Source organism: Phyllopteryx taeniolatus, chromosome 21 (genome assembly GCF_024500385.1).
Source record: "Phyllopteryx taeniolatus isolate TA_2022b chromosome 21, UOR_Ptae_1.2, whole genome shotgun sequence".
NCBI classification, from domain to species: domain Eukaryota; kingdom Metazoa; phylum Chordata; class Actinopteri; order Syngnathiformes; family Syngnathidae; genus Phyllopteryx; species Phyllopteryx taeniolatus.
Window position 1 is genome coordinate 3,753,864 of NC_084522.1, and position 14,228 is coordinate 3,768,091.

Consider the following 14,228-nt stretch of genomic DNA (forward strand, 5'->3'; position numbering starts at 1 on the left):
CTCAAAATGGACGCGCAGCATGAAGTCAGCAGTTGTGTGAGACTGAACATGTCACTTTCGGCCACCCTTGGAAAATCGTCGACGCGGCTCAACGTGGCTGAGCGAAACCAATTAATCAATCAAATCAATCATTCAATGAGACTTCACTCCCGTTGTCGCCGTTTGTATTCCCTGCCGTGGGTGTGAAGGCGTTGGCCGGCATGGGGAAAACAATTCAAGGCCATTTTCACCAACGAGCATAACAAATAGCTCTGAATGTTTTCCATTCAATGTCAACTTGCTCAATTGGTTTAATTTATTTCTGTGATGTCAACAAAGCGAGCACAATATATTATTATTATTTTTTATTTTTTTTGCCTGTCAAAACGTTTCATCGTCGCGCTTTACGCAATGAACGAAACGATTTGTCGCCGGAAGGAATCCATTTCGGAGCAAAAATGCAAAAGCTAAATCACCGGTTTCCGCTGTGCGAACGCTTGGAGGCGAGTCGGTGTTCCTGTTCTGCTTCGGTGAAGATGAAGAGATGACGATGAAGATGCTGCAGTGCACGGCAGGTTCAGGATGAGTTTGTTGTGCGGCTGCGTCAAGCTCGCTTGGACCAACACGACCACTTCCGGTGAAACTGCAGCAGAAAAAAAAAAAAAAAAAAAAAAGCAGACACAGTCCAGGTATACAGAAGGAAAACTTTGATGCTTTGCTTTATCAATAATATAATTACGTTTAACTATTCATATAAATATAGTAAAATAATAATATGTCATGCTATTTCTACTCATGCCTAGTACTTTTATTGTTGTCTTTATTCTTTGTTTCCGGTATATTTCTCGTGCCGCAGTGGAATGGATCCTGCGCATGCGCACATACGCCGTGTGGCCTATCAGGCCATCATTATCATTTTTTTATTTTATTTAACAGTTTATCAAAGACAACAATATTATAATATACTTCTAACAAGACCAATTCAAATTAAAAGGGCAAAAAAGCAGGAACAAACAAAAAAGAAACATGCCGTGGTGTCACGAGTAAAAATGAAATTAAAAACACTAATGGGAGCATAATCTTAAGAATTTCTTTCTCGCTTGCTTTCAGCAGCAGATAATTGACGTTAAATAAAGTTGCAGTTCTGTCATAAAGACGCAGAAAATAAGTTTTACCTTAGCAAATTTACATTTGCAAAGATAATGAGACTACTTTGATGAGTATTCTTTTGTGACGAGTCACATTTGCGTTTTTTTTTTTCTTTCTTTCTTTTTGTCCACATGAAATGCTGACGTCAAATGACGAGTTTTTGGCACGGGGATCCTGTTGCAGTGATGATGACGTGCCAGCAGGGGGCAACCTCGACCTTCCTAGGGAGGCGGGACTTCCTGCTCGGGGGCCGCGCCTCAAAAGGGCAAAAAAAAAAAAAAAAAAAAAAACACTCAAAAAAGTCTTCTCTAATCGAGTCAGTGAGACGCAGGGAGACGAGTTGGGCGTCCATCTACTTCAAGTCCGAAGTCTCCTTTTTCGTGAGTAAGGTGAGCTTGTTCGTCTTTTTTGTTGTTGTTATTGTTCCTCTTGGTGGAATGTGTCAAAAGTCCAGACGAAGGTAACCGTTTGAACGCGTTAATGATTGACAGCTCGTAGTTGGGCAGCTCTCAGATCAGTTTGCCTGTCGCGCAACAGACTAAAGTGACTTTCGTATTCGTTCGGTAAAAGTCAAACTAAACTCAAGTGTCGGTTGGAATGAAAAAGTTTGTTTCCAGTTTAGAGGAATGTAAAATTGGTCGTCTGTTGTTAGGTTCCAAAAAAGTGAAGCCATGACCATATTTGGGTGAGGGCTGCAAAGTCATTGTATGCATTCAGTGTGCTAGTGGAATGGGGGGGGGGCAGGGGGGGGTGAAACTATTTTGCTCAAGCGCCACATTTGAGTTTTAAAAACTGACAGATGCGCTGTGCGGAGTTAGCAGGTTTGCCAGAATATCCCGGCATGTCCTGCATGTTCGCTTCACTGAAGACTCCAAATTGTCCATCGGTGCGAAAGATGGGTCCCGCGGTTGGCCGGCAACCAATCCAGGCCTTACCCGTTCACTCGCCCCAAACTCGGCTGGCATCGACTCCGGTTCACTTGCGTTCCTAATTTATGATAAGCGGCGCAGATAATGAATGGATGGAAAATGTGTTTGTAAAATATTTGATTGTAATTATAAATGGAGTATTATTTATTTATTTGCTGACTGTTGCCATGGCCGCACAAGTGTAGTTGTTCATCCCCAGACGATGCCGGGAAAGGGAAGTGAGTCAGCGCGGTGGCGGCGACGCTGACATTTCTGCTTGAACTTTGACCCCCCCCCCCCCCCCAGTCTTTGTTATTGTGTAATCAAGCGGATTTAACCTCCACAGGAATGTTCATCAGCTGGGAGATTTTTGCCTTCAAAATACAACCTCATATTTCCTATTTTTGAACCCTTGAGGCACCCGAAATCCGTGGTTCTCAAATCCAAAGCGATGCAACGGCGCCATCTGCAGGAAGCTGACAGCGATTACAATGGTTTACAAACCTACATTTCACATACAAGCTGAGCGAGACCCTCTTCTGCCTACTCCTACCTGTTGAAAAACATTTTTATTTTATTTTTTTTTCTTCCTGAGATGGTTTGTCAATCTGAGTAATCCAATTTTGTAATCTGCGTAATGTATATATTCTTCTACGTCATTACACAATGACATCATCACTCCATGGTGATGGGACACACACACACACACACACACAACCAAGGTCATGAGTGTTGTCGTCCAGACGTCTGTGACGATGATCACATGACCTCCAGAGCGACGGCGAGTCGCTCAATCAGACGTCTGCAGACGTGCACGTCGACCCTGCGGCGTTCCCGTGGGAACATTCCTGTCGTGGAGCGTGAAGCTGCTTGTTCCTCGCACATTCCTGCTTTATCACACGCGTCAACCTTCTGGGGCGCCGTCGCCACACGCTCCGGACCGCTGGAAAACGCCAAAGACAAAAGAAAGTATGAAAGTAGCGGGAAACTTGGTAAAAAGGAACGTCGAGTTGATGGGGTTAAAATCATACATGTCAATTCAGTTCCACTCAAATAGTCTTTGAATTCACAACAGAATTTATCAAATATCCGGTGAGCAACTATTGACGCTAACTGTTAGCACGTCAATGGCATTCATGTTAGCATTAAGCTCGTGGGCCGTTCTTAAGGCAACTTGGTTTGCTCGTTTTAAATATGCAATGTGTAATTTGAGTAAACGTCCGCTGGGAGTGGCATTAAACAGCTCGAAGCTTCTTGTTTCAACAATTGTTCATCTTTCTGTGTTGGCAGGTCGCATGTGGACACAACCTCTGGTCCCACCAAAAAAAACATCTGTGACTGTCTGGCCGGCTGGGCGTGAGAATTTTATGGTCGCTTTCCCACCTGAATGTCCCTGGATTAGTCGCCGGCTCCACTTCCCTCTCCCGGCCCACAGGGCGGCAGCAGAGCGCGGGCATGAGCGAATTCTGGCACAAGATGGCCTGCTGCGTGATCGCAAAAGCTCCGCCGGTGAGACACAGACACGCGTCACCAGCATCAGTCATCATTTTTTTTTTTTTTTTTTTTTTTTTTTTTTTTATATAATAGAGCTTGTCCTCATTAGGGTCAGCTGGATATCCCAGCTGACTTTTAGTCAGGTCGTCAATGAAGCTAGCACGCATGTTTGTGCAATGTGGGAGGGAAACCCGCTTGAGCGTCGGGTGAACAAGCAAAGTCGGATTCGATCCCAAAACCTGAGAACTGGGAGGCAGACGTGCTGCCCACTCGCTCGCCGTCACAAACATTCTGACTCCTAAACAATGATGATGTTAGTTATTGTTAAAGGAAGCCGAGACCAGCTCCGCTTTTATTTTTAGACTTTTCGCTTTGCTCCATTGTGAGACTGCGACAATACACACACACACACACACGCACGCCCACACACACACACACACGCACTCTTGATGACTTCACTCCCAGGGAAATTGAAGTGAGTTTCTTTTGTGCCGCCGGGTGGGAAAAGAAAATGTAATTATTTTTTTTTTTCCTTCTTCTTCTTCTTCCCTGGCGGTCGGTCACGTTGGATCGTAAGCGACTGGTTGCCACTGACTCACAAGTGACTTCCAGGTTTCGACATGACTAAACGGTGACTTAGCATGTTGCTTAAGGAGTCCAATGCGCGTGAGTCGCTGTGATGCTTTGGTTATGACACAACGCACACACCGACACACAAGCACACAAACGCATTCCCACTCACAATGACACCAAAGGACAATTTCGTGGCCTTCAATGAAGCTAACATGCGAGCATGTTTTTGGACTTTGGGAGGAAAAAGCCACCTGAGCACGGGGGGAAGATGCAAACTTCCAGATTCGAACCCGGAACTTCTCAACTGTCAGCCACTAGTTCGCCGTGCTGTCCTTGTATGTTAGTTCCTCTTGCTTCTTGAACGTGCCGATGACATCACCGCGGCAACATCGGCTGTTTGGTCGTACCGTACAGTACGTGTCAGCGTCGTTTTACGAGCCACCGGAGTTTTCCCTCTGGAACGTTGGAGACGTTTGAAAGGAATCTGAAGATTTGGCAAAAGCCAAACGAGCTCCAGATGGAGGCGAGCACTTGGTTCGGCCCACGGGACGCCGAGGGGTTGCCATGCCGACCGCTGACAAGTCTCAGCAGCTCGTCTACGGGTGAAAATATGGGCTGTTCCACTTTGGAAAGGGAGCTCCTCAAAAGGCGTTTAAGCCGCAAAATAAAAATGTATGTATATTTTTTAAGTTCATACCTACATATGGGGACCGACGTGCCGATAAAGCAATCACTAACCCAAACAATTTTACTCCTTCCTACTTTACATATCAACCAATTAAAAACTCTTGATATGAGAGTGACATACCATCACATATATTTGTCATTTGTCAACGTATTATAAGTCCTATTTTTAAAAGAATACCAAAGTGTTCGTCCAAATGATGATAACAAAAAGTCCTCTGGCTTAATGCTAGCAAAAATAGGTTAACGGAAATTATCATAAATGTTCGTAAAAAAAAAATAAAAATAAGCGGAGGATTGGGTTAAGAAAAGAAAAAAAAAAGCAAATAAGATTGTGGGAAAAAAACAATGAATAAGCGGGGAATGGGGTAAAAAAAAAAAAAGTGAAAAAGCAGTTAATTGGGTAAAAAAAAAAAAAATAAATACATGATTTCATGGAGCACACCCTTGACTGGTTGCCAGGAGATTGTTTTAAATTTCCGTTTTCCAATCTAATACCTTGTTAAATTTGGTTCTGGTTCCTCATCGAGCCTAAAGAGGCGTTCAGGGACATAGGTAGTGTTGCCGCTCCCTGCGCTGAGGTCACACTGGAACGAGCGGGGTGGCACGTAATCCTCTTAAATCATTCCGAAAGGTCGCCATGGATGCCAAGAAGATGGAGAAGATTCTGGATGATCGCCTAATCCGTTAACACAGACACACACACACACACACACACACGCGAGCATTAATAAGACTTTGGGGAGAAAACGCGATTTGAATGAGGTTTTCTCTGGACGGCGGCCAGATGTTTGAGGGTTCCTGAACGCCACTGAAGCACAATTCAACTGAAATGATGAGTTTGAGTGAGTCAGACTTTCGGGTGACGTGGGTTTTTTAAATTTTTTATTTGGTTGGTTTTTGTTCTTCCCATGATTGCTGATGATGCAACACGCCGACTATGCGAACATGTTGAAACACTTTCGTCAAAAGTTATTTCACGCTTGTCGGCGCATGCTCACCTGCGTGTGTGTGTGTGTTTTGTGTTTCGTGTGTGCGCGTGTAGAAGAAGAGGAGGAGGCGGATCGAGCGCAGTATGATCGGCGAGCCGACAAACTTCATCCACCTGACGCACATCGGCTCGGGAGAGATGGCCGACGGGCTCCACCCTGTAAGGGCAAATGGACGACACGCACGCAACTGACCGACTGCTCACTGTGGTCTCACTTTGTGTGTGTGCGCGTTTTTTCAGTCGGGGTCCGTTCAGGAGCAGATGAGGTCCAAATGTCCAAACATGAACGGCAGAAACAGTCTTTTATAGCCGGTAAACCACTCCTACGACTTTTCTTCACCTCCTCTTCTGCTATATCGTGACGCTTTTGAATGAATTGCTGGCTCTACTTGCCAGGCGTCCCACAGTGCTGACCGTCCTCTCCGCTGACTACTCCGGTAGTCCCGGCGGCGGTGTGCCCGCATTCCGTCCGGCCACAGGGGAGCGCCGTCCTCGTGAGCCCGAGCCCGTCGCTTCCTTCGCCAAAGACGCCAAAACCTCACGTCCTCCAACTTCCCGTTTGACGCCAACACGGACCAACTCGGAAGGAGAAACTTGAGCAAACCAATGAAACGACGTCGCCGCTCAAGGACAAAATAGACATGACATCACTGGACTCCATTACCCACGATCCCTTTCTACTCAAAAGTTTTTGTTTTGGAACATTTCCCAGCATTCCCTGCTCAAGTTCCCAGGATGCTTTGCTCTCTTGTAGGTCGGTCACATGACCCGAGCGATGACATCACGGTCTGATGCACTGGAGGACTTCCGCTTTCAAAAACTTTCTGATCATGTGACTGCTTCCTGACTTGTCATTGGAGCAATCTTGTGTGCTTTCAGGTCACATGATCACCATCTTTTCCCCCTGGATGCTAATGCTAACGCTACAGGACATTTTTTTTTATAGATTTTTTTTGTTTGTAATGACAGTTTAGCTTAAAAAAAACATGGCAATGTGTCACCACGTTTGCATTTCAAATGAACTTTGACCTCAACAAAAGCTCAGGGTGACCTTCAGATGGTGTGATATCACACACACTTGATGTTTTGCTTACGTAATGCCAGCCAGCCACACGCACGCACACACACACAGATGCTAAGCTAAGCTAAGCTCCGCCTGCTGGTTATGTAATGATGAATAAAACCACGCTTCCCTCCAGCAGCGCTTTTATTGTGAAAGGGTTCATGCAAAAAAACATGAAATTGGGTCGTGAGTGTGTGTTTGTGTGTATTCATGTCTCTGTGTGCTTGTGTATATGTGTCTGTTTAATCGTTATCGTGTGTATATTTTTGTGTGTTGTATTTCTGGGTGTGTCTGTGTGTATATATTTGTCTGTCTTTTGCGTTTGTGTTTTTTTTCTGTGGGGAGTTTGTATGTATGTGTGTGTGTGCGTGCACACTTACGTCATTTTCTTTGGTATTATTAGTAACAGCTGGACAGAAGGCAAAGCTGCTGAAATTATGAGCGTGTGTGTGTGTTGGTGACGTAAGAGAAGATGATGAAACGTTAAAGCAGGGTTCAAGGTCAGATTAGGGGACGAGTTCCAGAGGGGCAATGTAACATCCTCTGAAGCCATGAAAACCTGAGCGTGTGTGTGTGTTGCCGTGGCGACACAAGCGTAGGAAATAGTCAACGTGGTGGTTGCTTAAGGGTACGTGTGTGATGATGTCATCAAAGTATGTTTTAGTGGCTGTGCTTGTTTTAAAAACTGCAGCAAAGGAATGGACAGCAGAGTGAACTAGTGGTTAGCATGTCTGCCTCGCAGTTAAAGTTTCTGGGTTTGAATTTCACGCTTGCTTGGATTTATTTTATTTTTTTTACACCCACATTTCAAAAGCATGTTAGTATAGCATCTTAGCTTCATTTAAGCCAAAGAAAATGCGAGTGGAAATGCTCGTTTCTTTATGTGATCAAAAGAAAAAAACGACTAGTGTCACTCGGGCAGCAACATGCTAACACAAGCTAATGTGCAAACTAGAGGTGCAACAATCGATTCATCGACAACTAATCAATTATCAAATTAATAAGCAACTCTTTTGATCCTCGATGAATCATTTAGAGACCTTGTTTAACTTGTCAAAATTGTCAATTTCCAATAATGTCCTGTTTTTGAATGGAGGGAAATTAAAAAAATAATAATAATCTGATACATCGATTAATCGAAAGAAATATTGCCGGATGTATCTAGTGGTAACAAGGATGTGACATCAGAATTTTTTTTTTTTGTCGTTTACACACATTTTGTGTTACCTTAACTTAAGCGTGCAGCCGCCGGAGGTAGCGTAGCAGCGAGCTAACGAGAAAAAACAACTAAAGTGGACAGAGCCACTTTGTGTTCTGTGTTCCTGTTTATGGACTTTCCTCAGCAGACCTCGCTTCCTTCCTGCAGGCCTGCCTTCCCGCCTCTTTCCTGACCACACGCGCACAGGCATACACACACTCTGGCGTTTTCCTGTGCTATGAATGGCTGCAGTGTTTCCTGTCTCGTCATAAACATGAGGAAGGTGTTAGCAGCTCCATTCACTTATACAATGAACAACTTTAGAAACATTCTATGAAACAAATAAAACATTCTGTCTTCTTTGGATTTAATAAAAACACAAAATTTACACAGACATTGTACGGAGGCCTTTGTTCTTTAATCCGCCTGGAATATTTGTTACATTAATTTTGTTTTATTCCCCCCCCCCCCCCCCTAAAACTGATTATTTAAAATTGATCTCATTCGCAGCAAATGGTTGAATAGTTAATTAAATTGTGTAAATAATGAAAAAAACTGTTATGGTAGTTTACAATAAGGACCATACTTAGATAAAACCTCATTTTTGATTCAAACTTACTACTATGCCTACTATGTTACTGTATTTTAATGTTTGTGACGGTACTTGGCAAGCCAAGTACTTTTCAAAGTTGTACTTGGTGTAAAATGTTTGACAACCACTAGTTCATGATGAATGAGACAACTTAAAATAAGAATTATTACTGAGCTATTAAATTGAACTATTTTAGAAAAACACATTTTAACAACCGAAATATAATCTCATCTTCAAACATACAGGCCCATCTGTATTTTTTCAAACTCAAATGTGGACCTTGAGTACAAAAGTGTACACACCCTGAACTCAATGTGTTAACAACTAGCATCTTAATTTAGCTTAGCTTAGCATTGCTGTCTGTTGTGTGAATGGTGCCGATGTGAGAATCACAAGAAGGATGATAAAAAAAAAAGACGATTTATTGATAGAGTGATGAGAAAGGTTCTTGCTGCAAGAGAAAGGTGCGAGGGGAATCAAGATGATGAGCTCAGCTCGACAGACTGTCATCGTACCTACATGGAGACATCTTCATCATCAACATTATCCTCATCTCACTTATCATCCTCATAATCGTCACCCTCATGCTCATCGTCGTCCTCCTCATGTGCAGCGACTCACGTTCTGACGCAGTCGGGGATCTGCACATGCTCGGTGGGCAGCCGAGCAGAAAGATCTTGAAGGCTGTCGACGAACTCCAGCTTCCTGCTGAACTTTGAACTGAGAAGGAGAAAGCGCAAGTTGCGGAGATGCGGTAAATAACAGGACGAGGTGACGAGAACCAGTCACATCGCTTTACTGAGTGCTTTTGCCTCAAACAGCCAACCACTCCCTTTTACTCTTTCATATAGTCATATAAAGTATCCCTATATCCTTGTCTGTACGTCCATGGGCCGTTGCGGCGCCGTGAGGATGATGAAGGGCTGACCTGATGAAGGGTTTGATGATGGTGATGAGCGCTTTGATGGCCCAAGTGGGATGCACCACGAACACGCCTTTCAGATTCTTCCTCAACCTACGAATGCGCACACACGGCAACAAACAGGAAGAAAGTCAAGTTCTCTTCCTGCTGTCCCTTTGCCATTTTCATGACATCGGCAAAAAAAAAAAAAAAAAAAAAGGGAAGCATTCATTTATTTACTATATGTGGATTTTTAGATAGGGATATTTAGTGGCATTTTAGGAACTATGTCGTGATTAGTTAGTAGGGAAGGCATGAATGGTTGTGAACGCAGCGTTCACAACCATTCACTCTTTCCCTAATCACTACACAGGGATTTTTATATACAGTAGTGAACTATATAGTTGATGCTGGGGCTGAAACGATTAATTGAATACTCCCTAATTACTACAATGGAATTTTATATATGGTTGAGTAATCACTGAAATAAAAAAACAGTTTTTAAAACGCATTCACTGCCATTGACGGCTTTAGAAGTCAAATATCCATGTTAAGGCTGGGAAGGCTGGCAGTGAATGAGTTTTAAACACGACTCGGTCGCCCTTAATGACGTCATCGCTGCTTTTATACTGCCCGTAGTTGTTCCCTGCATTACAAGATGCATCGTGGGATACATTGAGGGCATTATAGGGGATAAGCTATACTCACTACACAAACCATTAGCACTACAAAATGACCAAACGTCACTTTATAAGATGAAAGTTCTTGACTATTTGAATGCGTTAAATGTCACTTTAACGCTCCATGCTGGACACAGTAGAGCAATGCAGGAAAGTGTGATGAAAGGGTGAAATGTGAGAGAGTGCGTGTGTGTGTGTGTGTGTGTGTTGACCTCCACGCGATGGTGTGATAACATTCCTTGAGCCAACCGATTCCGGGCAGTTTGTCCTTATGACCACCGGCGCAAAGAAAAACAATCACGTAGTTTTCACACACCATCAGATCCAGCGTGCCCACCAAGTACCTGAAGTACACACACACACACACAGATGCATCACATCAGATGTGTGCGCGTGTACATGTGCATGCACGTGTGCGTATGTAAGGAAACCCGGGTGTGTGTGACTTACCTGAAGAGGTTGTCCATCACATAGTGATAATTTTCCAGCGTGTTCTTGGGCAGGTAACAAGAGGAAAACACGATGATGTCATTCATCCCGTCTCCATAGTAACCTGAGGTGACAGATGAAACTTGAGAAGTGTGACATCACGAATGGGACTGTGTGTGTGTGTGTGTGTACCTCCGTGTGACAGAACCCTGAGGAACGGTTCCAGCACGCTCATGTTAACCCGTCCATCATGCGGTGCGGGTCCGGTAGAGAAAGAGCGCCACCTGGTGCCCTGGCTGTCCACAACATCCTCCCGCTCCAGCGCTCCCAGGCCCATAGGCCCCGCCTCCACTACTGACTCACAGCTGGACACCGTGCTATGCTCCTGCAGGTCATCTGCACACAACATTTTTAGATAAAAATTTTTGTAAATTTGCCAACATTTTATCTTAAAATACAATTTTATTCTAGAAAATAGGGATGGGTGGGTTGGGCTGATACCGGACTTATTTCAATGTATCAAGTATTCATGAAGGCCGCTGATACTTAAGGCAAAAAAAATATGGTATTGAGTAAGTCCTCCTCACCAGTAGTTGGCGCTACACTACGGCGATGTCACATGCGAACCGGCGACCTCTCACCTTCCAGGTCTAGGTCGTCAACGGGGAAGCGAAGAGACTCGCTGTCCGAGGGCGTTTCCATGGCGTCAAGGTCAAAGTCCGGACCGCCGTTGTCCTCATCTCCGGGAGACGGCGACAGGAACGCCGAATGGAAGTCCCCTGATTCGCTGCGACCTAAATCACGCCAACAACAAGAAAATACAAGAAAACGTCATCTGAGGATAAGATAACATTTTGCTACACACTAGTGGAACAACACATTTGCTCAAGTTCACTTTAATTTTATGTTATTATTAATAATAATTATTAGCCTGCGACCCTAGTAAGGATAAAGCGGTGCAGAAAATGGATGGATGGATATATAGTATATATTATATGAATCTATGCGAAGACACTGGTCAAGTTTCCGCAATTACCAGCAATGATTTATCAATATGCAACCCTTTTTATTTCTATAAATCTCTGCGAGGGTTTCCATTTTCAAATGATCACTTCTACAATATTCCTAGGAAATCACAATGGCTATATTCACAAGAGGCCACTCACGTGGTGCTTCGGGGGCTACCTAGTTGGTGACCCCTGATTTGCACAAATATTAGCAACCATACAAGAAGCAGACGTACCATAATAGCCCGTCAATGGCATTTTTTACGCTAAAGGAGTATTGTCAGATACGGTTTGGCTGAAGATTTTGCTGTTTAATATCTAAACCTGGCTTTGTCTGATTGATTCTTCTATTTTTTGTTGTCACTTTTTTGTTCTTGTCTTGCAGTTATTGTATTGTTGCTTTGTTTTGTTTTGTTTCGTTTGTCTTGTTCCCCACCTAAAGACACGCTGAGGACCGGCGCCACCAGAACCTTCCTCTTCATCGTCTTTGCCCCTCCGCCACACGACGACAGCGCCAGAGTAACCGGACGCTCTGTGGACAGGAAGTGATGTCACGGACGTATTTGATTAATCATTTTGACTCTAGACACGTCTACATAATCCACAATTTAAAAATCCCTAAATAGTAACTAGGCAGTAGCATTAATCCGTTCCAGAATTCAACAGTTTGTGCATGATTATTAATTCATTGCGACTCTTTCTGTTGCGTGTGACTTGGCCACCAGTATAACACAGTCATTAAGACACAAACAAAGAAGACTTTCACAACCAAACTGCAGTATTTATTTATTTATTTTTTGCAGAGGGCAATGAATATATGCCTGTGAGTATTGTTATATGGTGTGTCTACAGGTGTTAATGCACTGTTCGTGATTAAATAGCCGTTGCTTAAAGAGTTACAACACGGCAACACTGATGCTATTTGCTAGCCCGTCTATGGCTTTTCGCATTATGTGTTAGCATTAAGCTGTAAAAATCCCTATATAATGATCCGTCTTTGACATTACCTGCTGCCACACCTGAAGACCCCTCTGATGATGATGATGAGGACGATCATGATGATAAAAGAGAAGAAGATGAGTGACGTGATGTTACCTCATCAAACTCTTCTTCCTCACCTGCGTGGTTCTCCTCCTCCTCAAGCTCAAACTCCTCTTCCTCACAAGAAGAAGAAGACCATGAGGTCAAAAGGTCAAAAAGTGTGTACGCGTGTGCTTCTAACCTGCCGAGTCAGCGTCTGCTGTTGCCATGGCGAGGCCGCATTCTCGGACCGCAGGGTCTTGGAAGTCTTTCGAGAAATGTGACGCACACAATTTTCACTGGTCACTTTATTAGGTACAGTACAGCAGATATGGAAACTGTGTGTTTGAGTGTCAATCGCGCGCGTGTTGTTGGAGCGTGTACCTAATGAAGTGACCTGGCAGGAAGAGGAGACGGTCACATGACCTGCAGCTTCGCTTGGCCTGGATGTTTGCGTCATGGCTGACATGTTGCCTCCACAAAACCTACACACACACACACACGCACAAAGACACAAGTCGGTGTCATATTTGTTTTGTCATGTGTACTCAATCACACTCGTCGAGTCTTTTTGAGAACGGTAGGTGTAATAAATGAGGTAAGAGTTTGTCAAAGTAATAAGAAGACACACGCACACACAAACACACTAATAGGTAACATAAAGAATAATAATAAAAATATTCACGTAGTAGCTGGTCTTTAGTCGTCAGTCAGTCAGGAAACTGCGGCCTCACCTGATGACATCATCACTGGGTGGACTCTGACACCTCACCTGTGTGGGAGGGAGGAGCCAATGTGTTTTTGTGTGTGCGTGCGTCTTTGCCGTGACGCACTAAAAAATGGCGGACAAGCGCAAACACATCTGAGGAGGAAGTAGAAGAAAGGGGAAGGTGGGTCAAGACGGGAAGTCAACAGCGGTGGCGGATCGGGTTTCAATCGCCCTCGTCCAATCAGAGGCCTTCGTCTGGTTTCCTGCTGTGCTGGCTCAGTAGGAAAAATTCAATGCAATATAATCCATGACATGAATATTAAGAATTTTGAAGACGTCGCCAGTATTGCCCAACTTTTCCTGAGTCCATGGCACATATTTGAAAAATCTCACAGCGGCACACAAAAAACAAAAATGGCACAAAAAGTATCAATACTGAAATAATGATAATCTCGTCTCACTTTACTCACAAATTTACTGAGTCAGTGTGAAATGTATTATTGTGTTTTATGAATGGCAATACACAGGTTAATTGTATCTTCTGCCATCTACTTGAAGAACATTTAATTGTCCTGCCTGTCACTGTACGTCACTGGCATAGATAGATGAAATACATAATACTTTTCGGGGTAATTACATGAAATTGGATGAAAATAATTTTAATTGTAGCACCGGTTGACAGTCAACACATCAGACTTTGGAATCTTGGAATCTGATTTTACCTGATAGAATGTTTACGACCAACCAGGTGAGAGAACTGGCCCTCGATGACATCATCATTTTTCTGTCCTCTGATTGGCTTTTAGTGAAAAACTTGTTTCATCCAGGTTGGACTCGCAAAACAGGTCTGT

The 14,228-nt window shown here is 43.7% G+C and overlaps 2 protein-coding genes across 5 annotated transcripts; one reads left to right on the forward strand and one right to left on the reverse strand.

Moving 5' to 3' along the window:
* The first annotated feature begins 1,359 nt into the window (after positions 1-1,359).
* cdc42se1 (CDC42 small effector 1) lies at positions 1,360-6,976 on the forward strand. 2 transcript variants are annotated; one of them, XM_061759836.1, is made up of 5 exons: positions 1,360-1,517; positions 3,327-3,545; positions 5,833-5,937; positions 6,019-6,090; positions 6,175-6,976. In XM_061759836.1, the coding sequence occupies exons 2-4, from the start codon at positions 3,492-3,494 to the stop codon at positions 6,085-6,087; spliced, it is 228 nt and encodes a 75-aa protein (XP_061615820.1). In that variant the 5' UTR covers positions 1,360-1,517; positions 3,327-3,491; the 3' UTR covers positions 6,088-6,090; positions 6,175-6,976. The 2 variants fall into 2 exon arrangements, with proteins under 2 accessions (XP_061615820.1, XP_061615821.1); XM_061759837.1 differs by having other exon boundaries at positions 6,186-6,976.
* A 2,059-nt stretch (positions 6,977-9,035) lies between these two features.
* On the reverse strand, positions 9,036-14,221 carry bnipl (BCL2 interacting protein like). 3 transcript variants are annotated; one of them, XM_061759831.1, is made up of 14 exons: positions 14,100-14,221; positions 13,354-13,440; positions 13,053-13,153; positions 12,871-12,936; positions 12,767-12,802; positions 12,656-12,679; positions 12,085-12,180; positions 11,283-11,435; positions 10,834-11,037; positions 10,663-10,765; positions 10,425-10,556; positions 9,560-9,646; positions 9,253-9,351; positions 9,036-9,146 (listed from the first exon to the last, which is right to left on the reverse strand). In XM_061759831.1, exons 3-14 carry the CDS (start codon positions 13,135-13,137, stop codon positions 9,122-9,124), a joined length of 1,110 nt encoding a protein of 369 aa, XP_061615815.1. In that variant the 5' UTR covers positions 13,138-13,153; positions 13,354-13,440; positions 14,100-14,221; the 3' UTR covers positions 9,036-9,121. The 3 variants fall into 3 exon arrangements, with proteins under 3 accessions (XP_061615815.1, XP_061615814.1, XP_061615816.1); XM_061759830.1 differs by lacking the exon at positions 14,100-14,221 and having other exon boundaries at positions 13,354-13,720; XM_061759832.1 differs by lacking the exons at positions 12,767-12,802; positions 14,100-14,221 and having other exon boundaries at positions 13,354-13,738.
* Between the last annotated feature and the right edge of the window lie 7 nt (positions 14,222-14,228).

Coding starts and splice junctions, on each gene's coding strand:
- bnipl (XM_061759831.1), bottom strand. CDS start 13,137: ATGTCAGCCATGACGCAAACATCCAGGCCAAGCGAAGCTGCAGGTCAT. Junction 11,436..12,084: donor GGTCCTCAGCGTGTCTTTAG/GTGGGGAACAAG, acceptor GGCGTGATTTAG/GTCGCAGCGAATCAGGGGAC. Junction 9,352..9,559: donor ATCATCAAACCCTTCATCAG/GTCAGCCCTTCA, acceptor TCTCCTTCTCAG/TTCAAAGTTCAGCAGGAAGC.
- cdc42se1 (XM_061759836.1), top strand. CDS start 3,492: ATGAGCGAATTCTGGCACAAGATGGCCTGCTGCGTGATCGCAAAAGCT. Junction 3,546..5,832: donor TGATCGCAAAAGCTCCGCCG/GTGAGACACAGA, acceptor GTGCGCGTGTAG/AAGAAGAGGAGGAGGCGGAT. Junction 5,938..6,018: donor TGGCCGACGGGCTCCACCCT/GTAAGGGCAAAT, acceptor GCGTTTTTTCAG/TCGGGGTCCGTTCAGGAGCA.